Source organism: Balaenoptera musculus, chromosome 18 (genome assembly GCF_009873245.2).
Source record: "Balaenoptera musculus isolate JJ_BM4_2016_0621 chromosome 18, mBalMus1.pri.v3, whole genome shotgun sequence".
Lineage (NCBI taxonomy): Eukaryota > Metazoa > Chordata > Mammalia > Artiodactyla > Balaenopteridae > Balaenoptera > Balaenoptera musculus.
This window is the reverse complement of record NC_045802.1, coordinates 49,212,119-49,238,611: the sequence shown is the minus strand read 5'-3', so window position 1 is coordinate 49,238,611 and position 26,493 is coordinate 49,212,119. Positions and strand designations below refer to the sequence as shown.

The window sequence follows — 26,493 nt, the reverse complement described above, 5'->3', positions numbered from 1 at the left end:
GACTTCCCTAGGACTCCACACAGCGTGGACCTCTCTAGCAACATTGGATCAGCTGAGATATAGGGCCAAACAGAAGGCAGCTTGCATTCCAGCATGGACTTGCTGCAGAGGACTCTCTCGCTCAGGGATCTACTCAAACTGGCAGCCATCCATATCACCCAATAAACGTGTGGCACCTGTATTCCCAAATGTGATGTATGCTGCGTCCAAAAGCCAGAAACCCACCAAGTGCTCTGCCTCTTCCCTGTTAATAGGAATTGCAGGGTACAATAGCTTATCCTTCACCTTAGAGAGGTTGTCCCATTATGGGCTAGACCTTTGGACCCATAAAAGCCTTATGAGGGGCTTCACTGGTGGTACAGTGGTTAACAATCTGCCTGCCAATGCAGGGGACACGGGTTCAATCCCTGGTGCAGGAAGATCCCACATGCTGCAGAGCAACTAAGCCCGTGTGCCACAACTACTGAGCCTGCGCTCTAGAGCCCGTGAGCCACAACTACTAAGCCCACGTGCCACAACTACTGAAGCCCACGCGCCTAGAGCCCATGCTCCGCAACAAGAGAAACCACCACAATGAGAAGCCCACTCACCGCAACTAGAGGAAGCCCGCGCACAGCAATGAAGACCCAATGCAGCCAAAATAAATAAATAAATAAATAAATAAATAAATAAATAAATAACTTAAAGAAAAAAACCCTTATGAATGTAGTAGCCTCTGATGTTTGTAGGGTTTAACTCTCAGCCTCTGGCATGCATATACCCACCATGGTATTGAGTCCAGTACTTCTTAACCTTGAATGTACATACAATTACCTGGGGAATCTGAAATGCAGATTTTGATTCAATAAGTTTAAGATGGGGCCCAAGATTCTGCATTATTGGCCCCCATTTTTTCCGTTTTGTTTTGTTTTTTAATTTTTTAATTGAAGTAGAGTTGATTTACAATGTTGTTTCTGGTGTGCAACAAAGTGATTCAGTTATACATATGTATAAGGTCCCTATGTTTTAATTCTTCCTTTATCTATACCCTTTGCCATATAACATTGAAGTTTTTCCACTAGGGGAAAAGTAGTGTCAATCCTCATTATTCATGGGTTCTGTGTTTTGAATTTATCTACTTGCTAACATTTATTTGTAACCCCCAAATCAGTACCCATGTCACTTTCAAGGTCATTCACAGACATGCTCAGAGTGGCAAAAAAAATTGAGTTCCCAGCTAAGGTCAAGCAAGTCTGTGCTCTGCCTTCTTGTTCGAGGTCTTGTATTGGAAATGTGTCCATTTTGCAGTCTATTTAGTGCCACATTTTTTAGGCATTTTTGTGCTTTTTGTTGATGATTTCACTGTATAAAATGGCCCCAAGCATTGTGCTCATGTGCTGTTTTGTGTTCCCACACACAGGAAGACTGTGATGTGCCTTATAGAGAAAATACATGTATTAGATAAGTTCCTTCAGGCATGAGTTACGGTGCTGTTAGCCCTGGGATCAGTGTTAAAGAATCAACAATATAGATTAAATGTGGGGACTTTCAACAAAAATACACATAAAAAATGTGTTGTTTTGTTGATTAAAATGTGACCAGAGGCTCACAGGAACCTAACCTGTTTCCACTAGGAGCAATGGTTCAGTATTTACTAACTCAGCATTCCTGGTAGCTTCATAATGAGAATTAACTGTGTATTTACCCAGTCCTTGACATTGAGTTCAGCCACGTGATTTGTTTTGGTCAATGAAATGGGGCAGAAATAATTGTATGCCAGTTCGCAATCCAGGCCTGAATAAGCTTCTGCTTGCTGTTTGTACTTGAGTCATCACCTGGAGAAGAATGAGCTTGGGCCAGCCTGCTGGTTCCAGGAAGAGAATAAGGACACTTGGAGCATAGCAGAAACACCTCAGCTGAGCCCAGCCTCCATTGGCCAACTCACTGCTAACCCCCAAGACATGTAAGCTAAATAAATGTTTGTTTGTGGTATGACATTGGGAATTTGTGGGGGGCAGGGCTTTTTTACACAGCAACGCCTAATTCCTATATCTACCAAAATTTTTCATACTCAAATTCAAAGGAGTAGTCAGATAATTGATACAGCTGCCCCAAATTCTAATAACCAAATAAAAACATGCAGTTGTACCTCCAAAAAATGTTATTTCCTACATGACTAAACTCATAGTTTCATTTTTTTCAGCAACTGTTGCAAATTCAGCAGCTTCTATTCAAACACATTGGGAAGTTTTTGACAAACTGATGTTTGATGTCTTAACGAAAGTATTTGAGACTCAAAAACTGCTCTCTCATTTTTATAAATTTCTTTCTTACATTCTGAGGGATCTGGCAACTTCTCCAACCTTGAACTGAAATAAGCAACACTTTTGTTTTATCTACTCAAGTCTATCCACCTTTTTAGGAATTGTAATTTGGTTGATTTGTAAGAACACGTGGAATTTTGGTCGTTCCTCCAATAACCCATATTTGCCTTACTGATCTAAGTTTACAACCCACTGTTCTCTTTCCATGCCTGGTTCCATTCCTGGTAACTTTTTTAATGCCAAATCACAGCATAATCTTTTTTTTTAAAGGAACATTTATTTATTTATTTATTTATCTATCTGTTTATTTATTTATTTATTTATTTATTTATTTATTTAGGCTGCATTGGGTCTTCGTTGTTGTGTGCGGACTTTCTCTAGTTGCGGCGAGCGGGGGCTACTCTTCGTTGCGATGTGCAGGCTTCTCATTGCGGTAGCTTCTCTTGTTGCCGACCACGGGCTCTAGGCACGCGGGCTTCAGTAGTTGTGGCACGTGGGCTCAGTAGTTGTGGCTCGCAGGCTCTAGAGCTCAGGCTCAGTAGTTGTGGCGCACGGGCTTAGTTGCTCCTTGACAGCATAATCTTTTTAAAGATATTTCACATGGCATTTAAACATAGTATGTACACAGCCAGCAATACCTGTGATTCAATAGAAGTGTTGAACAGCTGTAACCAAGTTCATGTACACACCTGCAAAAACAGCTGAGTCACACCTGCTGCCTGCCTACCCGCCACTGTAAGGAGCCATCTGATGCAATGTGCAGTATGATTTCTGAGGAGTCAAATGCGAAAAAATATGCATCTAACAAATGATGAAATTCTGTATTTGTACAACACCTGACTTAATCGAATAAGGTTGTCATTGCAGTCATAACCAGCTCAGGGAATCTTCTAGGATGAGGCCTCACCTGGCTTTCCTTAGGGCTATGGTGGGCGGGGGGGGGGGGGGGCGGCGGGGGGGCGGGTCAATTTCGCTACACACCTGTAACTCATTCATGGCACACCACCATGATTACTCTGTCTTATATTACTTATCTTAATAGGAATACGTCCAGCTGTCTTCATGCTGTATTTGCCTTTAGCCTTTGTTGCATTGCCAAATAACCATCCTAAAACATAGCCTTTCCAGTGAAAAAAAAAAAAACAAAAAAAAAAAAAGCCTTTTTGCAATACTTAAGAACGTATCGGGACTTCCCTGGTGGCGCAGTGGTTAGGAATCCGCCTGCCAATGCAGGGCATATGGGTTGGATCCCTGGTCGCGGAAGATCCCACATGCCTCGGAGCAACTAAGCCCACGAGCCACAACTACTGAAGCCCACGAGCCTAAAGCCTGTGCTCTCCAACAAGAGAAGGCACCGCAGTGAGAAGTCCGCACATCGCAACGAAGAGGAGCCCCCGCTAGCAGCAACTAGAGACAGCCCGCGCACGGCAACAAAGACCCAACACAAACAAAAAAAAAAAAAAAGAAAAGAAAAAAAAATTAACTTAAAAAAAAGGACACATCAAAACTTAACATAGGGCTTCCCTGGTGGCGCAGTGGTTGAGAATCTACCTGCCAACGCAGGGGACACGGGTTCGAGCCCTGGTCTGGGAAGATCCCACATGCCGCGGAGCGGCTGGGCCAGTGAGCCACAACTACTGAGCCTGCGCGTCTGGAGCCTGTGCTCCGCAATAAGAGAGGCCGCAATAGTGAGAGGCCCGTGCATCGCAATGAAGAGTGTACCCCGCTTGCCGCAACTAGAGAAAGCCCTCGCACAGAAACGAAGAACCAACACAGCCAAAAATAAATAATAAATAAATAATAAATAAATTAAAAAAAAATAAAACTTAACATAATTTGGTCTCATCTGTCCGCAGTATGGATGAAAAATTGTCTGCACCTGATCAGAAATCACGACTAACATAATATTGTTGTGTTTCTATAAGCCAGGCCCTTAATCTATTTAGGTCTCATTTTTAAAATGAGACTCTATAAGTTCCCCTTAAGCCAGAGGTTAAAAAGTATGTCTTGCAGCTTTCCGGTGAATGTGTGACTTGGCCAGGTGAGCTGAAAGAAGAATGTGGGACAGTGACAATCTGAAACATGTAAAACCTATCTAAACGCATTGCCATCCAGTTTCTGATAGAGTTTGTCTTACTTGCTTTGTTTTGTTTTACATATGTAGGTCCGTCAAATTTGGCCCCAAATCTAACAATCTGTGGTACGTACTCTGCTTTAAGCTCTAAAACCTCTATGATTCTAGCATCAGTGATCATGCTTATTCTCCGTTCTGCATCGTTGCTCAGGCTGCCCGTGGATTTCCACCACTATCCACTTCCCCCAACACCCCTGCAACACACACACACACACACACACACCATCATCCATATTCTTCAGTAGCCTGGAGTATAAATAGAACATTCAATTAGCACAAGGCAGCTGGAAAAGGATTTCAGCAGGTACACTGGGAGCACTAAACCCCTCTGGAGTTCTCTGAAATTAGATTGCAGACCGTAAATTAAAACCAGAGATTGAAGTTTTATCTATTAGTTAGCTGATATTGCTTAACATTCCTGAATTTCCATTTTCTCAACTTCAAAATGGAGATAATTTGTGATCTAGATAACTTATAGGCTGCTTTTGAGGATTGACTATCATGACGATGATAATAGGAGCTGGTATTTATTGAGTACTCGCCATGTTCAGGAACTTTGCTATGTGCTTTACATATGGGATCTCATTGAACCTTTCATAAAGCCTTGTGAGACAAATATCTACAGCCTGATTTTTACAGATTAGAAAGCCGATCTCCAGAAAGTCTACCTTTACTCAAGGCGTACGGCTGAGTGGTACAGGGTTTTAGATTCAGGCCTATGTGACTATAAAGCTCCCAGCACTTCGTGTTATCCTCTGCGAAGGAGGGTGACAAAAAGCATGCCCACCCCACCTCCAGCTAGGCCAGTGAAATGAATCCGAGTGACAGAAGTTAATCATAAAACTAAAGGTCCCATTGGCATCTCCCTCGCAGGACAAACATCTGTGGGGAAGAGGGAGCGGTTGTCCCGCAGCTTTCAAACTCAGCATCAATTTCTAACAACTCTGCGCAGCTACAAGTCTGCGCTCGCTCAAAGGGCGCCGTGGGCTGCACCAGGAAGAGTCCACGTCCATGGCATAAGTAGGGGGAGACGGCATCCAAAAGATAATCTATCCTTCCCTTCACAAGGTATCTGCCAAGTTTTCGGACCTTTTTCCCTACAGTATATCCGTTGTTACTGATCAGCTCCATAAAACTGATGTCTAATTGAGATTAAGGAGGAGGTATACGAAGATGTTTCTGCCCTCCTCCCCCCACGTCCGGTGCGTGCGACGGGCCGCGAGGGGCGGGAAGAGGAAGCGGAAGGGTTGGTGGCCCCGGGAGCTTCCACCTGAGTGGCTGGTGGGATTCCGGGGCGCTGCTATGGAGGGGTGTAGCGAGCCACAGCTGGATGCTAAGGCCAAGGTAAGACCTGGCCTGGAAGGAGCCGGGGCAGCGGGCTCCGGAGCAAGAAAGATCGTTCCCTAAATTGTGTTTTCTGCTTCCATTTCAGGTCACCAACCAGGTGAGTGAGTGGCCATCCCTCCGCGGCCTCCGCCGGCCTCGGCTGGACAAGTGGCGGGGGGCTGCACCTGGTTCTCCGCCCGCCCCTGGCAGCCGCGGGACGATGCCACCGTGAGCCTTCCCCAGCTCAGCCCCAAACCAAGGCCCGTGTCCGTGAGCCCGTGCCTTTCCTCCCGCCACCCTGCATTGCTCCTTCGACGGGGCTTCTGAGGTGGTAGCCACTGCCGTTGTAATTTAATCTTCCCCACCCATTCCAGCCCGAAGAGTACAGACCAAATATTGTTCTTCCTTGATTAAGCGCCGTTGTATTCGATACTAGCTACATAGTATTTGGGGATGTAATATATAGAGAGAAGAAATTATCAAAATTTCCAAAGATAGCTGCGCAAACATTTTCTTAAGTCTTTAAAAAGCAGTTTGTGGAAGAGGGAGAGTTTACCTCTTTAACCTTTCAGTGTCTGTTTTTTTTATGCTTGGAATAAGAATTTGATTTTTTAAGTGTGTCTTAGGACTGTCTCTTTGTTTTGAGTGTTCCTGTCCTGTTTCAGCTAATAAACTTTTTAGGCAAATAGCTTATAACACTTCCCAGAAGAAGCGTACTAAAACTAGAGTATTTGAAATACGCTAGTTACCCAGGACCACAAAGTATAAGAAAGGGCTGAGATAGATAATGAGAACACAGGGGCTGAGAGATGTCCTTTGACTGCTCTCTGACATCTATCTCCAGCTGATCTTTCTGTTGTTTTTGAGGATTCCTGGGAGATAGGGGGAAACTCAGATAGCAGTCAAACCCCTATCTGGCTTTGCTCTGAGTTATTGCTCAATAACTTTGATTCAATCTCTCAGAAATCATCTTATCCATTTATTATACTTACATTAAGTCATATGTTTATTTGTGTAAGATATCCTGAAACTGAATTATACTAGAGTATAGGGTTTTAAAAGTTGAACCTTTTGAAGGTGTGTGTAGGGGGAGGTGTGTTTAAAACAACACAAATTTATTCTTATAGTGCTGGAGATCAGAAGTCCAAGATTAGTCTTGTGGGACTAAAGCCGAGGTGCCAGCAGGGTTCTGTTCCTTCTGGAGGTTTTAAGGGAGAATCTGCTTCCTTGTCTGTTTCAGCTTCTAGAGGCTGCCTGTGTTCCTTAGCGATGGCCTCTACTTCCATCTTCAAAGCACATCATTCCAGCCTCTGCTTCTGTCATCACTTCTCTTTCTGCCAGCATCATATTGCCTTCTCTGATTCTGACCCTCCTGCCGCCTTCTTATAAAGCCCAACTGGATAATACAGAAAAACCTCCTCACATCAAGATCCTTAATTTAGTCATATCTACAAGGTCTGTTTTGTCATGTTAAAATAACATATTCACTGGTTTCTGGGGATTGCAATGTGGACATCTTTGGGGACTGTTATTCAGCCTACTACACATCCCTTCCATGCAATCGTTCACATGTTATATGATTGTTTACATAGAAAAAGCCAAGATAATTTACAAGTAGATTATTAGAAATAATATTAGAGTTTAGGAAGGTGATTCACTGTTTTTTCGTAGTTCAGAGTTGAAAAACATTTTTTTAAGGATGTCATTTACAACATTAGTAGACTGTAAAGTGCATTGCAATAAATCTAATAAAAGATGTTTAAACTTTTATGAAGAAGATTATAAACAGTGATTGACTTCCAGTTTCTGGTCCAGTGTGTAAGGAGTTTGGAAGTCATTGCTCTGCCTTAAAATAAGTGAAAAGCTGAATAGACTGAAAAATTAACAGTTCTTCTTGGATAAGTCAGAAAAGTGAGGTCACAGGGCAAACTCCTGTCTCCCAAATTGGAGAGACAGGTGAATACAGAGAAGCACAACTTAACCAGAACAGAAACCTCCGTGAAAACCAGTGCTAGGGGTAGGAAAACCTAAACCACAATTGATGAATTACTGGAGGCTCAGCGTGGACAAGTCTGAGTTAAAATCTCAGGCACCCACCTACACCCCAGTCATTAGGGGGACCTCACACTTTTGTGAGTTTTACCTCCAGGAACTCTTAAATTGAACCTTTTTATTCATAGTTCATGATGTGTTTTTTTAAATATTATATTGCTAGACAAAATGATTATGTGTATTCAGCAGTCTTGTAAGGGGGGAAAAGCCTTGACCTAGCAGTAAGTCATTTCTGTTTGTAGTATATACTTTTTAAATGTACCAGATCTAGCTAATTTTTAGGGCTAATACTAGTTTAAATTCCTTGAGCTATAATACCTTCTCTCTTTCTTTAAATATTTCTCACCAGTATAAGAATCAGCAAGGTTAACTGGGACCACACCTCCCGTGAGAGCGCAGACCTCGCCTACAATCCATCAGAATACTGTTTTCTCTACCTTTAAAAATATTCTCTAAATTTCCCTCCCCTTGCTGCCACCTGAGTCCCAAGCACCACCCTCTTGTGTAGATACCGTAATGGTCTCCCAGTTGAGTCTTTTTGTTTTCCTTCTTAAACTTAATGCCCTGTTCATCAATCTGGAGGAGACTTTTGCGGTCTAAGTTAGACCAGGTCTCTTCCCTGCCCGAAGCCATTTAAGAGAGTACTGTCTCACTAGAAAAATGTCTTAAATATTTTCCTTGACCTAAAGGCCCTTCAAAAAGTGACTCTTCATCTCCTACCTCTCTTCCTGGCTCACGCCACTCCAGCCATGCCGGCCTCATTGTTGTTCCCTGCACAGGCCAGCCATGCTTCTCCCTCTGTCCAGAATGCTCGTTTCTCCAGTTACTCATGTGGCTTTTTTCTTCACTTGACTCAGGTGTCTTTCTATTCAAAAACCACCTCATTACAGAGGTCTCCCCCAGGCTCTATCTAAACAGCCTTCCTGGTCACTCTGTCCCCTTACCTGCATTTAAAAAAATTCTTTTTATAACACTTAGTACAACCACATTGTATATGTATTTGCTTATTGTCTGTCTTCCCTACTAGAATGTAAGTTCCTGAGGTCAGGAGCCCTTTGTTTTATTTTTTATGGTCCCAGTGCCTAGAACATCGTATTAGTTCGTAAATATTTAACTGAATATTGGGGCATAGAGACATAGTAACTTGCCCAAAGCCACATGGGTAGAAGGTAGCAGAGCTGAGATTCAAACTCAGGTCTGTCTAACTTCAGAGTCTGTACTTGTTAAATTTAACAAACCATCGTGCTACCTTGTCCAGCCCCAGAAGGTCTAAGGTTATTCATTACTTCACATTCTGATGCTGATAATCACTGTTTTGAAGTAATTCACGGTTCTTTTTTATAGATGTCTAATTAGAACTCCTTATCATAGATGAATGATTGTTTCTATTGTTGCCACATTTTATTGTTTTCCTGCTTGCCAGTTTTATGGTATAAATCAACAGGAATATGTATATTGACACACAATATCTAGTGCCATTTTCCCTCTTCCGTATATGAGACAGTGACTTAAGTTTTTGTATAGTTTGTGTCATAGTTCATACACGTATGGCTGTTTTTGTTCTTCTGTGTCTCCTGTTGGGTGCTACAAGTCATGTAAGGATGTATGAACTCCCCTCAGGGAGTTTACAGTCTAGTAGATGGTGGGGGAGGGAGACAGATCCACAGATGACTGCTATGCAAGTCAGAATGTTCTAAGTGCTGGGGTGTAAGAAGTGACGTGACCATTCATAGAGAAGTTGAGTAAACCAGGAAAGACTTTACAGAGCAGGCAGAATTTGAGAGGAGTTTTGAATTTTAAATAGATGTTTGAGAGTTGTATTCCAAGAGGAATGAGCTGCATGAGCAAAGGTTTGAAGACTGAAAGATAATTTAAAGAGAGAATGCGGTCCAGCTTGAGCATGAGTGGGAAGGCTGTTTGGGACTGTGCTGTGAGATGACTTAAGCGCTAGGGGAAGGGTTAACTAGTTCCTGAGGCAGTAGACATGACAGGTTTTTGACCTGTGATATTAGATTTGGTAAATTTATAAGTAGTGTTTAAAGTCCATCCTGTGGATTGGAACTGAGGAAGGCTCTAGGCAAGAAACTGATTAGGAGGCTGCAGTAAAATTGAAGGCAAACTTTTTTTTTTTTTTAATTTATTTTATTTATTTATTTATGGCTGTGTTGGGTCTTCGTTTCTGTGCGAGGGCTTTCCCTAGTTGCGGCAAGCGGGGGCCACTCTTCATCGCGGTGCGCGGGCCTCTCACTATCGCGGCCTCACTTGTTGCGGAGCACAGGCTCCAGACGCGCAGGCTCAGTAGCTGTGGCTCATGGGCCCAGCTGCTCTGCGGCATGTGGGATCCTCCCAGACCAGGGCTCGAACCCGTGTCCCCTGCATTGGCAGGCAGACTCTCAACCACTGCGCCACCAGGGATGCCGGAAGGCAAGCTTTTTAAAAGGCTTTTTAACAGTGAGATTGGGAAGAAGGGAATAAATGTCCGTGGCCTTGGCCGAAATAAAATCTTGAGTACCTAGCGATTCATAAGTGTTTTGTGTAAGGGAGAGAGAAAAATCAAAGTTGACTGAAGTTTCAAACCTGAGTCACTTAGAAAATGGGGGTCATCAGAAAAGAAATGAGGATTAAAAACCTTTTTGAGGAAAGCTGATACTTGTTTTGTGTTGCATGACAGTAGTACTGTGAACTTAGTAGTAGTGATTGTGTTTAATGGGAAACGCTTTCTTTTTCTGTATTATTTTTACTGGTGGTATTAACACTAACCAAATAGGAAACATTGTTTTGATTATTTGTATTTGCTACAATTTCTGTAAACCAATATAGTTCAGATTGTATAGCTTTGAGAATTCATTTTTGATAAATCGTGTATCGTAGTAAGTTTATTAACGAAGCTATTTTCAGCTAGTTGTGTTTGCTCTGTTTTAGTTATCTGTCACCGCATAACAAACCACCCTAAACTTAGTGACTTAAAACAGTTGTTTAATTGTCTCTCATGAGTCTTTGGGTTAACTGGGCTTAGCTGGGTGGTGGTTTCTACTCCTCATCATGTCAGCTGGGACTTCAGTCATCTAGGAGCCTTCAGTCATCTAGGAGCCTTAGCTGGGTGGAAGTGAAGAGGGCTCGCTCACATGCTAGTCATGACTTGGGCCGTGAGCTGAGCTAGAGCTGATCATTGGCATGACTTGGTTCTCCTTCATGTGGGTGCTCACATCATGGTGGCTGGGTTCCAAGAAGGAGAGTCCCAAGAGCCAGCATTCCATGAAGAAGGAAGGACACACTTCCAGTTCTCCTAAGGTCTAGGCTCAAAGATTCCAGAACACCTCTTCTGCCATATTCTACTTGTCAAAACAAGCACAGGGACAGCTCAGATTTGTGCAGAGAGAAAATAAGCTCCACTTCTTGATGTGAGGAGTGCCGTGTACTTACAGAGCGGGGTGGAATTAATTGCTGGAGGCTATCTTTGGAGACCCAGTTACGACATACCCCAGAACTTCTAAACAGTTCAACAGATACTTATTTGAATATTCATTTTCTATCAGATAATGTTCTAATAGATTGAGTAGTAACTAGACTCATAATGCCATTTCCTTGGGGACACGGGATGAATAAGTTAACATAATTTTAGAAACCATTAAGTGCTATGAAGAAAATCAAAGCATGGATGAAGGTGCCATTAAGCAAGATGAGAAAGGCTAATGACTTAGCAAAAGTTGTCCACTTAGGCTAGAGCTAATATGAATTTTCAAGTAGAAGTTTGCTAATAACTCATGCCATAATCAATATCTGCAGATACAAAGTACTAAGCACAGAGTTTAGCACAGCACTGTCCGATAGAACTGTCTACGATGATGGAAATGTTCTCTGTTGGCACTATCCAGTATGGTAGCACTAGCCACACATGGCTCTTGAGCACTTTGTACGTGGCTAGTCCAACTGAGGAACTGAATCTTTTATTCATTTTAAATTAATTTAAATAGTCACAGTTGGCTAGTGGCTACTATACTGGACAGTTCAGGCCTAGCATTTAGAAGATGCTAAACACTCTTGCCCTGTCCCAGACCTGTCTACTTTCTTGACCCATTAGGACTTGGTTTAATTCTGAATGGTAGTCATGTTGCAGCTAGGTATAATGAAAAAGGCGTGGAATATGGAATCAGACAAATTTGGGTTTGAATACCAGCTCTGTTAGTGTTGTATCCTTGGATGAGTTTAATCAGTCTTTTCCTCGTAGTACTTTGGGAGAGATTAATGTGTGCAGAATGGTTAACATTTTTTCCATAAAACTTTCATTTAGAAAAGGAGAGAACATAAAAGTGTGTATTTTGTGACTCTAGCTATAAAAATTGCATACAAAGACTAGAAACAGGGACACAGGAATACGAACATAGTTTTTAAGCTGATGGAGGTTTGCACGTATTTTTTAAATTTTCTCCTGTATTTTGAAAAATAAAATTTAAACTGAAATGGTCTGAAAATTTTTTTTCTTTGTAGACAGTTTTTTTTTTTAATTATTTATTTATTTATTTATTTATTTATTTATTTATGGCTGTATTGGGTCTTCGTTTCTGTGCCAGGGCTTTCTCTAGTTGTGGCAAGCGGGGGCCACTCTTCATCGCGGTGCGCGGGCCTCTCACTATCGCGGCCTCTCTTGTTGTGGAGCACAGGCTCCAGACGCTCAGGCTCAGTAATTGTGGCTCACGCGCCTAGTTGCTCCGCGGCATGTGGGATCTTCCCAGACCAGGGCTCGAACCCGTGTCCCCTGCATTGGCAGGCAGATTCTCAACCACTGCGCCACCAGGGAAGCCCTGTAGACAGTTTTTATAGTGATGTTTTTATGTTACCAGTAACTTCAGCCACCATATCAACTATTTTTAGTGTGACAGACTACAGCTAATTTCTTTGTTTACCTCTTAATCTATATTTGCTTTCTGATTATTTTTCTTCTTTGTATTCATTTTACTTCTGGTTATTCCTATATTTTTTTACTACTAGCTGTTTTTCCTCTGTACATTTTTCTTTTTAAATCATTTCCTTAATTCTACAAGAATTTTGAGGCTGTTACTTCATTCTTAATATTCTCCATAGCGATGTTCGCCCTGTTCTTTTTTTTTGTTTTTTCTTTTTTTATTCTTTTTAAAATCTCCTCTGTAGTTAATTCCTATTTAAGGCTCAACCACACTTATTAGAAGGTTTGCTTTTATTGATAATTTGCATTTAAATGTTCAGTTCAGAATTTGGGAAATTCTCATCCCATAAACCTAGTCCCAGCTCTTGTACTCATGAATACCAACTTTGCACAGTAAATGGCAGCTCTCCCAATTTCCCCACCTGCCAGTTTCACCATTGTAATGGTCAGTGAATTCCAACATTGTGTTCCTTAATTGCTTTTCTGCTTGAAGTGTTCTGGATAATCCAGAGTTTTATTTCATACTTTTAGAGTCAAATAAGCAATGTTTTATCTCCCATTTTACTATGGACAGTAAAAATGGAACTTCTTGCATCAAGGAGTTGTATGGGCCAAATATGTTTAAAAAGTGTTAAGTTACTTTCTTGAATATCACCATTGAACTGATATAAAACTGTATCTCTAATCATGAACTCCCATGAATTCTGTTCTTGAATTTTTATCCACTTATTGAACATTCCTATTTAGATATTCCTTATCACTTTTTAAAAAATTTTATTGGAGTATAGTTGATTTACAATGTTGTGTTAGTTTCTGGTGTACAGCAAAGTGATTCAGTTATACATATACATATATTCATTCTTTTTTAGATTCTTTTCTCATATAGGTTAATTATCACTTCTCGATAATACTTTTGGGCTTAAAATATAAAAAGTCCTGATTCATATATCATATATTCTCCCAGTCATCTGGGCTCAAAATTTTATAGTTGTCTTTGATACCTCCCTTAACTGTAGATGATCATCAAGACCTAGTGATCCATTCTTTGTAGGATCAGCTTAATCCTACTTGTCACCACCTTAGTTCTGGCACCTAAAACCTCGTACCTGGATTATTGTATTCTGCAGCCATCAGATGAATATTTTTAAATCAATACTTTCATACCATTCTCTGAACTCAGAAACTTTCAGTGATTACCCATTGCCAACAGGAAAAGTTTAAATGACTTATATGATAATGTTTTTCATAGTAAGATAAAATAGAGTTGACCCTTGAACAGCGCAGGTATTAATCCGTGTATAATTCATAGTCGGCCCTCCATATCCTAGGTTCCTCTGCATACATGTGGATTCAACCAACTGCAGACCGTGTAGTACTGTAGTATTTACTATTGAAAAGTATCTGTGTATAAGTGGATCCCTGCAGTTCAAACCCACATCGTTTAAGGGTCAACTGTAAATGAGAGTATTCTGAAAACTTGTACAATTTGCAAAAAATTACTGGCCTCTTGATTCTTGATCTCTTGTCAGCCTTATTTTCCATACCTCCTTATAAGAGCCTTTCACTTTCAGACAGTATGCTCTATCCCTCAGCCAGATATGAACTATTTTTATCTCTAGTTGGTTCAGCTTAATATTTATTAAGCACTTATTCTTTGCTAGGTGTGTATTTGTGGAATATATAAATAAATAAAACACATTTTTTCCTCTCAATTTCAGTTCTGTTATTCTTCAAAACTGAGCTCTGTCTCCTCTAAAGCTTTCCTTTGATCACCTAGCCTAAATAAATTTTTCCTTTCAACCAGAAATGTGGAGCTCACTGACGTATCCTCCCCTCCCCCTGCTCTATGTGCAAGATAACATCTATACCAAAACGTGCATAACATTTGGACTGTTTAATGAATAATTTGACTTTCTCCAGTTTTATTGAGATATAATTGAAATACAGCTCTGCATAATGACTTGACATACATATACTTCAAAATGATTACCACAGTACATCTAGTTAACTTCCATCCCCTCAAATAGTTACCAAAAAAACGGGTGATTTAAAGGTGAACCTCTGTGTCACTACAATCAAAACTCAAGAAATCGAACATTACCAGTACCGCAGAAACCCACCACATGCCCCTTCCCAATCATCTCTCTCCCACCCTCCTCCCTAGAGGTAATAATTATCCTTTTGTGATAGTCATATTCTTGCTTCTTTTTATAGTTTTGCCATCTGTATGTGCATCCCTAAACAGTATTACATTTCCTGTTTCTCAAGTTTAAGTGCATGGAGTCACATAACTTTTTGACTTGTTTCTTTCAGGATTTTTGGTGTTAAGTGTAGCTGAAGTTCATTCATTTTCATTGCTGTACAGCATTTCATTTGTCCATTTTATTACTGATGAACATCTGGGTTGTTTATAGGTTAGGGCTATTTTGAATATAGCTGCTAGGAACATTCTCACATAAGCATCCTGTTTTTCTTTTTTTTTAAATTAATTCAGGGACTTCCCTGGTGGTGCAGTGGATGAGACTCCGCACTCCCAATGCATGGGGCCCGGGTTCGATCCCTGGTCAGGGAACTAGATCCCACATGCGTGCTGCAGCTAAGAGTTTGCATGCCACAACTAAGGAGCCCTGGAGCCGCAACTAAGGAGCCCGTCTGCTGCAACTAAGACCCGGTGCAACCAAATAAATAAATAAATTTTTTTTAAAAAAAAAATTAAAAAAAATAAAATTAATTCATTAATTTATTTATTTTTGGCCGCTTTGGATGTTCATTGCTGTGCGCGGGCTTTCTTTAGTTGCAGCGAGCAGGGGCTACTCTTCGTTGCGGTGGGCGGGCTTTTATTGCGGTGGCTTCTGTTGTTGCGGAGCACAGGCTCTAGGCACGCGGGCTTTAGTAGTTGTGGCACATGGGCTTAGTAGTTGTGGCGCACAGGCTTAGTTGCTCCGCGGCATGTGGGATCTTCCCGGACCAGGGCTCAAACCCCTGTCCCCTGTATTGGCAGGTAGATTCTTAACTACTGCGCCACCAGGGAAGCCCCAAGCATACTGTTTTTCTAGGTTATATCCCTAATAATTGAATCACCGGATCACTGGATATGCTTAACTGCAGTTTAAGTAAAGCCAATTTTCCGAAAGATTGGCCCAATTTAGACTTCCATCAACAGCACTGTGATACATCCTTTCTTGCCAGTTTTAGAATCATCAGACTTAAAATTTTGCCATTTTGGTAGGTGTGTAGTGGTATCTCTTTGTGGTTTAAATTTGCATTTCCCTGTTTCCTTTCCATATGCTTATTAGCTGTTTGTAGTTCTTTTCTTATTAACCTACTATCCTTTCTCTATTTTTGTATGGGAAACTTTCATTTAAAAAGTACCTATACAATCTTTTCACTTATCAAAGATGTTAACCTTTTATCAGGACCAGCCTGGCCTTCATGCTGTAGCTGGTTCGTCTACCGCCAGTCTGAAGACAGGAGGAAATTTTGGTCCTTACACTAATCCCACCTTTTATAAAAATGTTTTTTATTAATACGTAAAGCTATTTGCCCAGTAAGCATTCATTTGGTAGCAAAAGGTATCAGTCAATAGACAGGTACTTTTTGTGAGTGCCTGCTAGGTACTACATATCTTCAGAAGCTTTGGGAACAAGACACAAAATTCCTCCATTTATTGTCTTATGTTTTAAACTCAGTATTAAGGGCTGCATTTATCCAGTCCTGTTTTATGCCATGGCAACACTGAACAATCATTGAAAAGAATTAGCTAGGAGGTAATGAGGCAGCCAGTAGTCAATAAGCATGTAATCATTGGCGTCAAACAGACTTTGGTTTCAGTTATGAGTCCAGAAATGAGTGACCTTGTGCATATTATGTAAGCTCTCTGAAATTCAGTTTTGTCACCTGCAAAATGGAAATAATAGCCTATAATGTTATGATGATTCAGTGAGGCATTAAATACATGTAAACTGCATAGCACATCACGTGGCAGGTATCCATCAACAGTGATGAAATCTAAAACCACCTTCCCCAGTATTTATGCTAGTGTAAGGTTTCAGGTCAAGGACTGTGGTGAGGAAAGAAACTGGTATGTTTCCCATGTATGCCTCAATCAAATATGAAGATGGTATATAACTCATCTTCCATTTTAGGACTTTTGGGTTGTGGAATGGGGAAAGGCATATGTGGAACAGGAAAATGAGATAAGAGATGGTCCAAAATGTTTGGAGTCCCCTTAAGTACTGGAGCAAAATGAAAAGAAAACCAGTACTGCCACATCTACCTCCATAACACATCAGGTGGAGACTTTTGTTTTTGTTTTTTTCCCTTTTGTAATTATGACAGTGTTGTTTTCCAGCCCTGTTTATATCCCTTATTGCCTCTCTCTGTGTTCATTTGATTATTATATCCCCCTAGCAATATTAAAATGAAGATATTTTCTTTTATTCTGACTGGCCTTGAAATTAAAACTTGAATATGAGAGCAGTAAAATTGAATAAATATCTGCATTCAGGACAATATTATAACTGGTGTATTGTGTACTGTTTCATTACAGCTCATAGATTTTCAGTGGAAGCTGGGTATGGCTGTGAGCTCAGACAGCTGCAGGTCACTTAAGTATCCTTATGTTGCAGTGATACTCAAAGTGGCAGATCCTTCAGGCCAAGTAAAGAACAAGTCCTTCGAAATGACAATTCCGCAGTTTCAGGTTTGTGATATAACTCATTCAGTTTTAGCCATTGTTCTGTAATTACTGCTTAAAAAGATAAAATCTTTTTTAAGAGAAAATTTTAACTTTTTATTTGCAATTGTTTGGATGTGCTTTACTTACAAAAGATCTGGATTTGCTTTATTTGGGAATTTGATAAATTATTTTCAATGTTTTCAATATAATGTGCTGAATTTGTATACTGACACTCCATCACTTTCAAGGACTCATCTGTGAGTGTGTTTAAGAAATTTGCATCTTTTCTAGCAGGATATTTACTTTGCATTTAACTGTTTTATTCTTCTTAGGCTTAATATTCAAGAGTGATTAAGCTAAATGAATCTTACCTTTGAACAGTATTGACCCTGAATTGTCTGACTAATAATGTTTACAAAATGTAGATCAGACCACTAGTACTTGGTGGCTAATTTTATCTGCTAGGGATTAGAGTAACTCAATAGTTTATTTATAGAATCATGTTATATATATTATTATTTTTAGTATCCAATATTATATATATTATTATTCTACCTCTTTTCTATAAGCAAGAAAGGGGGTGGATGAGAAATCATTTTCTTTTCAATGTACATACAGGGAAATGCTTTGTCTTTGGCTAGTTTAACTGGCCTTAGAGTTTTGTTTTTGTTTTGATCCCTTTGGTGAGTGAACAGATATGAATTCTTTCTTATAGCATACTCTCTGTTACCATGAATTCCAATTTTTTTAGATTCCACATATAAGTGAGATCATGCAGTGTTGTCTTTCTGTGTCTGGCTTATTTTACTTAGCATAATGTCCTCCAGGTTCACCCATGTTGTCAAAAATAGCAGGATTTCCTTCTTTTTAAAGGATGAATAGTATACTGTTGTGTATATATACACACCACAATTTCTTTATCCATTCATCTGTCAACAGACACTTGGGTTGCTTCCATACCTTGCTATTGTGAGTAATGCTGCATTGAATGTGGGAGTGCAGATATCTTTTTGAGGTAGTGATTTTATTTCCTTTGGATATATATCCAGAAGTGAGATTTGTGGGTTATATTGTAGTTCTGTTTTACAAATTACATTTTAAGGATTTTCTCTCCTTTTGATTCCTTGTTTTAGAACAGCAGTGTCTGCTGTAGAACAAAAAAGGGTCTCAGATTCATTATTTTTAATGCTAAATAGTGCCTTGGAAGCAAATTAGGACTTGGTTGAAAGGAAATAAATGTAGTGTATTGTGATATGTGAGTAGCTTTCAACTGAATATAAAGACCAAATCTACTTCAAAAAGGAATATAGGTTTCAGTCCTTTTGTAATTCGTAATACTGGCCTAATTTTTATTTTTCTTTGCCGCATTTGTGCTCAGATCAGGTGCTGATTACACCTCTTAAAATTTTTTTCTCATAGTAAAAAGATCACAAATGGGGCAACTCTTTTAAAGGTAGTTTTTACGTGGCTTACAGCTAACCAGGCAAACAGAGCCTGTTAGTCACATTACAGGACTGAGCGCCAAGGAGCATTCTTTGAGCTTTTGACTTTTATCTTTCTAGTAGCTGAAATTATGATCATGAGTATATATTTTTTAAGAAATGGTTACTTCCTCCTTCGTTCCGTCATAAACTTACATATGAGTTAAAACAAAATACAGATACTCTTTTAAGTAGCAAAATAGAGAATTAAGTCCAAAGAAGAGGGAAAATACAAGGATGTAAATAAATCATTAGAGTATATCAAATTTGCTTCCTACTTCTCGGCAAGTAGAGGTTAAGAAAGGAAAACAGAATTTGATCCCTTTTTTATCTGATGTTTTATCTGATGACTTCTACAGGAGAATTACCATACCAGCTTAGTTTTTAATTGGAAGAGAAATAAGCTTCTACCATGTAAGCTACTGTCATTGTTGGGTCTCTCTTAGTATAACTGACAAGACAGCCCTTATCACCCTGAAATGTAGTCTTTCACTGAATTAAAAGTGGTTCAGAGCCTGGGAACCAATCTGTCATTTTTTTAAAGTCTTATTGTTGAGGACAGTGCTGGGCATTTAATAAATCTTTCTGTTGTGATCACAAAGAACTTTGTTGGATGCTTTTAAAAAGTTTATTTATGAGCTCATTATCCAACTCTACAGTAGTATTTTTGCTTGCACCAAATTACACCTGTTTGTTTCCTATAGTAACTTTTGAATAATAATAGTTGAGGAAGTAACATTAAAATGCAAACTTAATATGTTCTAGAGCCTCTGCTGGTCAGATATAATTAAAAGAACTACTTAAATAGCCTCTAAAAGCAAAATTAATATTGTTTTTCCCCTTTCTCTCCAGAATTTCTACAGACAGTTCAAGGAAATTGCTGCAGTTATTGAAACTGTGTGAAAACTGATTACTTGGTTGATGAATTGCTACTATCATTCTAAAATCATGGACTTTACTTTCTGCAACAAAACTGCCTAAGGATCAAATGATATTTATTGAATGAAAATTACACTTTTGGTTTTCCATTTTTTTAAACAATAAAAAAGAAAATCAGACAAACAGGAATTACAAAGTGGTGATCGCTGCACACTTTGTGAATGTACTAAGAGCCACTGAATTGGAAACTTTAAAGGGTGAAGAACTCTGTGGTATGTGAATTATATCTTAATGAAAAATAAATCAGACAAACAGTTGAATGATATTAAAAGCAGCACAAGTTTATGTATTAGACCAATAGTTTTAAAAATTACTGGTAATGTTACCCAGTTTATAAACAAACTCTTCTTTTTTAGCATTCATTTTTTAATTGATGTATAGTTGATTTACAATATTATATTAGTTTCAGATGTACAACATAGTAATTCAAACTTTTTAGAGATTATACTCCATTTATGGTTATTATGAAGTATTGGCTATATTCCTTGTGCTGTGCTGTACAGTGTATCCTTGTAGCTTATTTATTTATTAATTAAAAAAAAATTATTTATTTTATTTATTTTATTTTTGCCTGTGGTGGGTCTCCGTTGCTGCACGCGGGCTTTTCTCTAGTTGTGGCGAGCGGGGGCTCCTCTTCGTTGCGGTGCGCGGGCTTCTCCTTGCGGTGGCTTCTCTTGTTGCGGAGCCCAGGCTTTAAGCTCTCAGGCTTCAGTAGTTGTGGCACTCGGGCTCAGTAGTTGTGGAACACGGGCTTAATTTCTCCACAGCATGTGGGATCTTCCCGGACCAGGGCTCGAACCCGTGTCCCCTGCATTGGCAGGTGGATTTTTAACCACTGTGCCACCAGGGAAGCCCCAACAGTCTTTATTTTAAAGTCTATTTTATCACATACGAATGTTGCTACTCCAGCTTTCTTTTGATTTCCATTTGCATGGAATGTCTTTTTCCATCCCTTCACTTTCAGTCTGTATGAGTTCCAAGGTCTGAAGTGGGTCTCTTGTAGACAACATATATATAGGTCTTGTTTTTGTATCCATTCAGCCAGTCTGTGTCTTTTGGTTGGGACATTTAATCCATTTACATTCAAGGTTATTATCTATATGTGTGTTCCTATTACCATTTTCTTAATTGTTTTGGGTTTGTTTTTGTGGGTCCTTTTCTTTTCTTGCGTTTCCCGCCTAGAGAAGTTTCTTTACCATTTGCTGTAAAGCTGGTTTTGTAGTGCTGAATTCTCTTAGCTTTTGCTTGTCTGAAAAGATTTTGACTTCTCCATCGAAACTGAATGAGATCCTTGCTGGGTAGAGTAATCTTGGTTGTAGGTTTCTCTTTCATCACTTTAAGTATATCCTGCCACTCCCTTCTGGCCTGCAGAGTTTCTGCTGAAAACTCAGCTGATAACCTTATGGGGATTCCTTTGTATGTTATTTTTTGTTTTTCCCTTGCTGCTTTTAATATTTTTTTCTTGAATTTAATTTTTGTTAGATTAATATGTGTCCTGGTGTGTTTTTCCTAGGGTTTATCCTGTATGGGACTCTCTTTTTCCTGGACTTGGGTGACTATTTCCTTTCCCATGTTAGGGAAGTTTTCGACTATAATCTCTTCAAATATTTTCTTAGACCCTTTCTTTTTCTCTTCTTCTTCTGGGACCCCTATAATTCGAATGTTGATGCGTTTAGTGTTGTCCCAGAGGTCTCTGAGATTATCTTCTTTTCATTCTTTTTTCTTTATTCTGCTCCTTGGCAGTTATTTCCACCATTTTGTCTTCCAGCTCACTTATTTGTTCTTCTGTCTCAGTTATTCTGTTATTGATTCCTTCTAGTGTATTTTTATTTCAGTTATTGTGCTGTTCATCTCTGTTTGTGTGTTCTTTAGTTCTTCTAGATCTTTGTTAAACATTTCTTGTATGTTCTCAGTCTGTGCCTCCATTCTATTTCCAAGATTCTGGACCATCTTTACTATCATTACTCTGAATTCTTTTTCAGGTAGGTTGCCTATTTCCTGTTCATTTATTTGGTCTTGTAGGTTTTTATCTTGCTCCTTCATCTGTGCCATATTTTTTTGCTGTCTTTTTTTTTTTTTTTTTTTTTTAATGAGTGGGATTGTGTTCCTGTCTTACTGGTTGTTTGGCCTGAGGCTTCCAACACTGGAATTTTTAGGCTGTTGGGTAGAGCTGGGTCTTGGTGCTGAGATGAGGAACTCTGTGAGACCACTCTGATGAATATTCCCTGGGGTCTTTCTCTGTTAGTCTAGTGGTTCAGACTCCGAGCTCCCACCGCAGGAGCTTTGGCCCAACCCCCCGGCTCGTGAACCAAGATCCCTCAATGTGCATGGGGCGGAAAAAAAAAAAAGAACAGTAACAAAGTAAAAATAAAATTAGACTGGGAAACTAACAGATATGTTAGGAAGAATATAAAAATAAAAATATAGAGGAATCAACAACTGGAAGGTACGTCAGTACCACAATAGTAAAAAAAAGAGGAGGAGGGAAAAGAAAAGAAACAAGAAGGGGGGGGAGGCCTTGGCTGTGGAGGACGGGGCCTAAGCAAGGACGAGTTTTGGGTGGTGGGCGGGGCCAATGCTCAGGACCCACAGGGCTGGAAAAGGCCCTGGGGGCTATGGGGGGTGGGGCTTAGGCTCAAGGAACAGAAGGGCCCCAGGCGTGCCTCCCAGTCCTGGTCTCAGAGGGCAGGGGACCTCACCTGGGAGCCCAGCAGGCTTCCTGGGCTTGAGTAGGCGGAGCAAACGCCCTCCTCTCCTCTCCTGCTCCTCCAGCCTGCAAGGGCCCGTGCCGCCTGCCTCTCCTGATCTCCCTGGCCTCCCTTCTATGCCCACAGGACCAATTCGGTTGTGTGGGGTGGATCTTGGAGGGCAGGGGACCAGCCTGGGAGCTCAGCAGGCTCCCCTGGCCCAAGTGGGCGGGGCAATCAACCTCTCCACTCCTCTCCCGTTCCTCCTGGAGGGGCCCTCCTGCCTGCCTCTCCTGATCTCCCCGGCTTCAGGGGTGCCGATCCTGTCTGGCCTCCACTTCTCCTCCCGCCTCAGTCCCCCTTCATCCTACCAGTTCACTTTGGGGTTCCTCGCGTCTTCTTGGGCATCAGAGTTCCCCACCAGCGGCCGGCAGGCGCCCTAGTTGTGGGGAGACGCTAACTCTTCGTCTCCCCACACAGCCATCTTGACTGCGCCTCTCTAAACAAATTCTTAGATAGAGTCCTTTATAGTCTTATATATAAAGTATATGTGAATGACAGAAGTAGTATTTGATTAGGATAATGTTACTTTACAAATTCAATTTTATAACATTCACTTATTATGAAAGCAATCAGAAGAGTGAGGCTGCTCCTTCTCCAACATTTGGAATCAGGTGAGGATTGGTCATTGCTCCCTTATTTTAGCCAAGCATTCAGATGTTTCTGTTATTAATATTTGTAGAAAGTTCAAATATGTGCACAGACATAGAAAAATAAATTTTATTCTGAGTTTATGTACAACTGAGTTAACCTGGTAGCACAAGTTATTGTGTTAGATGGTCTCTTTTGAATTTAGATTTATAAAACAGTTGTTAAAATATTTTATAAAACCACAGCAATCAACACTGTATGGCGTTGCTCAGGAAAATAAACAGATCACTGGAATAGACTAGGTGGCCTAGAAATAGATCAAGGTATTTGGGACAAAGATGATATTTCAGTTGGGTGAGAAAACAGGATTAATTTAATAAATGATACTAGCAGTCACAACACATGCAAAAGTAAACTCCAGATGAATTAATGATTTAACTATAAAAGATAGAAATTAGACGTTTTATAGAATATTTATGTTAACTAAGGCTTGGGAAGCAGCAACATCACAGCTATAACATAAAACATAAATATATTTGAAATATAAGAATTAAAAAATTATATGTGGGAAAAAATGGGTCATAAACAAAGATAAAAGACAAATGCTAGGTTGATGTATATGTTAGTACTTAGTCTGGAAACAAATTGCTTTAAATATTTCAAGTAGGAAGAGATTTTATACAAGAAATGAGATGTTCACTAAACTGTTAGAAAAACTGAGTGAACAAGTCAGGAGAAATCATTGCTGGCTTTTAGAAAATCCGGTAGTGCAGGAATTTCAGGGAAAGCCCCTGCCAGTAATCTCTGCAGAATGCAGGATGTCACCTGGAAGCAACTATACAGGCCATTTCTGCCAAGTGTCAACATGTTAGAATGAAATAAAGGCTGCTTGCTTTCTTTACCTTTTCTAGTTTCAGTGAGAGTGCCTCTCATTGGTGGAAGTTAAACCAGGACCCTGTTGACACAGGAATCTGGTCAATGGAGTTTCTAGTCTTTTAGTACCTTTGGAAGGGAGATTTAGAAAAGCAAGAAAGGTGCTGAATATTCCTCCTCTGCTGACAGAAATAGGAGTTATCATGGCCTTTTTTGCGAAGTGATAGACATACACACATTATATAGAATTTCACAGCCCAGAAATTTCAGTCCAGAAATATATCCTTTGGAGTAAAGCCACCATACAGTAAGGCCCCTACATATGAGCCTTCAAGTTGTGAACTTTCAAAGATGCGAACGTGCGTTCGCGTGTCCAGTCACGTAAGTTAGTTCACGTGTCTGGGGTACGTTGTCATGTGTGTACATCCTCTTCAAGTGGTTGTGCTTTTGTGTACTTTACTGTACAGTACTGTATAGAGTACAGTAGTATAGTATCTTTATTTCAAGCCCAGGATGTCCAGAAGCAAGAAGGTAGGTAGAATTGAATCCATCACAGAACCAGAACCTGTGCCATCCACGTCAGGCGTGAGTGAAATTGCAGCTTGCTCTCTGTCTCCTATTGCTGACGATCCTTCAGCTCTACCATCTCCCACCTCCTCTCCCTCCTCCAGTCAGTAACTCTTCTTGCCTGTTCACTCGATTCCAGCCCCTGTATGCCAGCTGTTGTACTGTACTACTGTACTTTTCAAGGTACTGTACTGTAAGATTAAAAATGTTTTATTTTTTGTGTTTGTTTTTTATGTTATTTGTGTGAAAAGTATTATAAACCTATTACAGTACAGTACTATATAGCCGATTGTGTTAGTTGGGTACCTAGGCTAACTTTGTTGGACTTACAAACAAATTGGACTTAACGAATGCGCTCTCAGAACGGAACTCGTTCATATGTAGGGGACTTACTGTATATAAAAATATTTGCAAAATTGACTAAATGTTCATCCAGTTCCTGTTAGGGCACACAGGAAGACTGCATTTCCCAGCCTCCCTTGCAATTAGGTTGGGACCTCATGATTGGGTTGTAGCCAGTGGAATCTGGGCAGAAGTGTCCTAACATACATCCAGTCTTTGTCATAAACCTTTCCTTGTCTTCCAAGCTCTCTCCCGTGTTGACTGCTGGAAATGAAGAGATCTGAGATAGGGAAACCATAAGATGGAGCCCCTGAATCACGATTGGAGGCAAACTCATAGTAACAGCCTGACTTGCACCAGTGATGTGAGCTAGAAACAAACAAACAAACTCTTGTTGTGGTAAGCTGATGAGATTTTTAGAGTGTTCGTTACAACAGCAAGTGAGCATAAACTTGAATAACACAAGATATTTGTATGAAGATTTTTATTGTAGCATTTCCCCAAGTGGTGAAAAGTAAAATAAAGGGAGCAGTGACTGTCAATAAAGAAATGGTTGAATAAATTCATCATATCTATGTTACAGCATATCATATACCTGCCGTTATCAATATGTATTAACAATACATTTGCTATTATCAACACATATTGTTTCATAAAACTGTAAAATGCACTCAATATATATTTGAATTCTTAATGGAAAATGAGGAAAATTAAGGAGAGATATTTACCATGCTGTAAGCATTGATGGAGAGGGTATCTGGAGAGGGAGAGGAAGAGCAGTTAAAAAAATTTTTTTAAATCCATAATGCATTATAAAAAAATATGTATCATTGTTTTTAAGAAATACTTGATAAAAATGTTTGCTTTTTAATTATGCTTCTGAAAAGTTCTTATAGTTCTTTTTGTGGTACAGTGTATCCTTATTTTAACAAATGGTATAGTGTGTCTCCAAATCAGGATAGACAAACCTGAAATACATCAAACGTAGGCCTTGCTGTGCTATAGAAATCACGACCGCAGCTGGGTCTGATATTTTGGCTGGTATCACTGCAAGAAACTTCATTTCTTCCGCTTACCTTTGTTTCCCCTTCTGAGCCTCCCTGTTGGGAATTTAAGTCCTCTTCACACCCTGTCAGCATTTCTGCAATCTCCTACGTGAATCCACTTTCTTTCTTGGTCCTCTGCTCGGTAGCATACTGTTGTGAGGAGCCCGGGTCCACTGCCTACTGCTGTCTACCCATGTACTCAGGTCCCACCAGCTTGAAGAGTCAGCCGACTGGGCATTCATCCTTACCAGCTGCCCATAGACTACTCTATTACCCACCCTCTGCATAGTAGCACACTAAAGATTTAGGATTAGGAGAAGGCAAAGTCCCCTTTCTATCCCTTTCTCAAGTCCTTTGGGATAGCAACTTCATTGTATCCCCAGAAATCAAAGTAGAAACCTGCCCACCCAATCGGGGTCAAAACCACACACTTGCCTTCCCAGACTGTGCTTATGGTCTTTCCATCTCCCACTCACCCCAGTTTAACACCCTCCATCTTCCTCCCCCTCCT

The 26,493-nt window shown here is 40.1% G+C and overlaps 1 protein-coding gene across 5 annotated transcripts; it reads left to right on the top strand.

The window, feature by feature from the left end:
* Positions 1 to 5,681: 5,681 nt before the first annotated feature.
* On the top strand, positions 5,682 to 25,739 carry COMMD6 (COMM domain containing 6). Of its 5 annotated transcripts, XR_005017177.1 has the most exons (5): positions 5,682 to 5,781; positions 5,870 to 5,881; positions 17,268 to 17,420; positions 19,730 to 20,028; positions 25,182 to 25,739. XR_005017177.1 is itself a non-coding variant. In XM_036831408.1 (4 exons), exons 1-4 carry the CDS (start codon positions 5,740 to 5,742, stop codon positions 19,778 to 19,780), a joined length of 258 nt encoding a protein of 85 aa, XP_036687303.1. In that variant the 5' UTR covers positions 5,682 to 5,739; the 3' UTR covers positions 19,781 to 20,171. The 5 variants fall into 5 exon arrangements, 4 of the variants coding, with proteins under 4 accessions (XP_036687303.1, XP_036687305.1, XP_036687306.1 ...); XM_036831408.1 differs by lacking the exon at positions 25,182 to 25,739 and having other exon boundaries at positions 19,730 to 20,171; XM_036831410.1 differs by lacking the exons at positions 5,682 to 5,781; positions 5,870 to 5,881; positions 25,182 to 25,739 and adding an exon at positions 5,904 to 5,991 and having other exon boundaries at positions 19,730 to 20,171.
* The last annotated feature ends 754 nt before the right edge of the window (positions 25,740 to 26,493 follow it).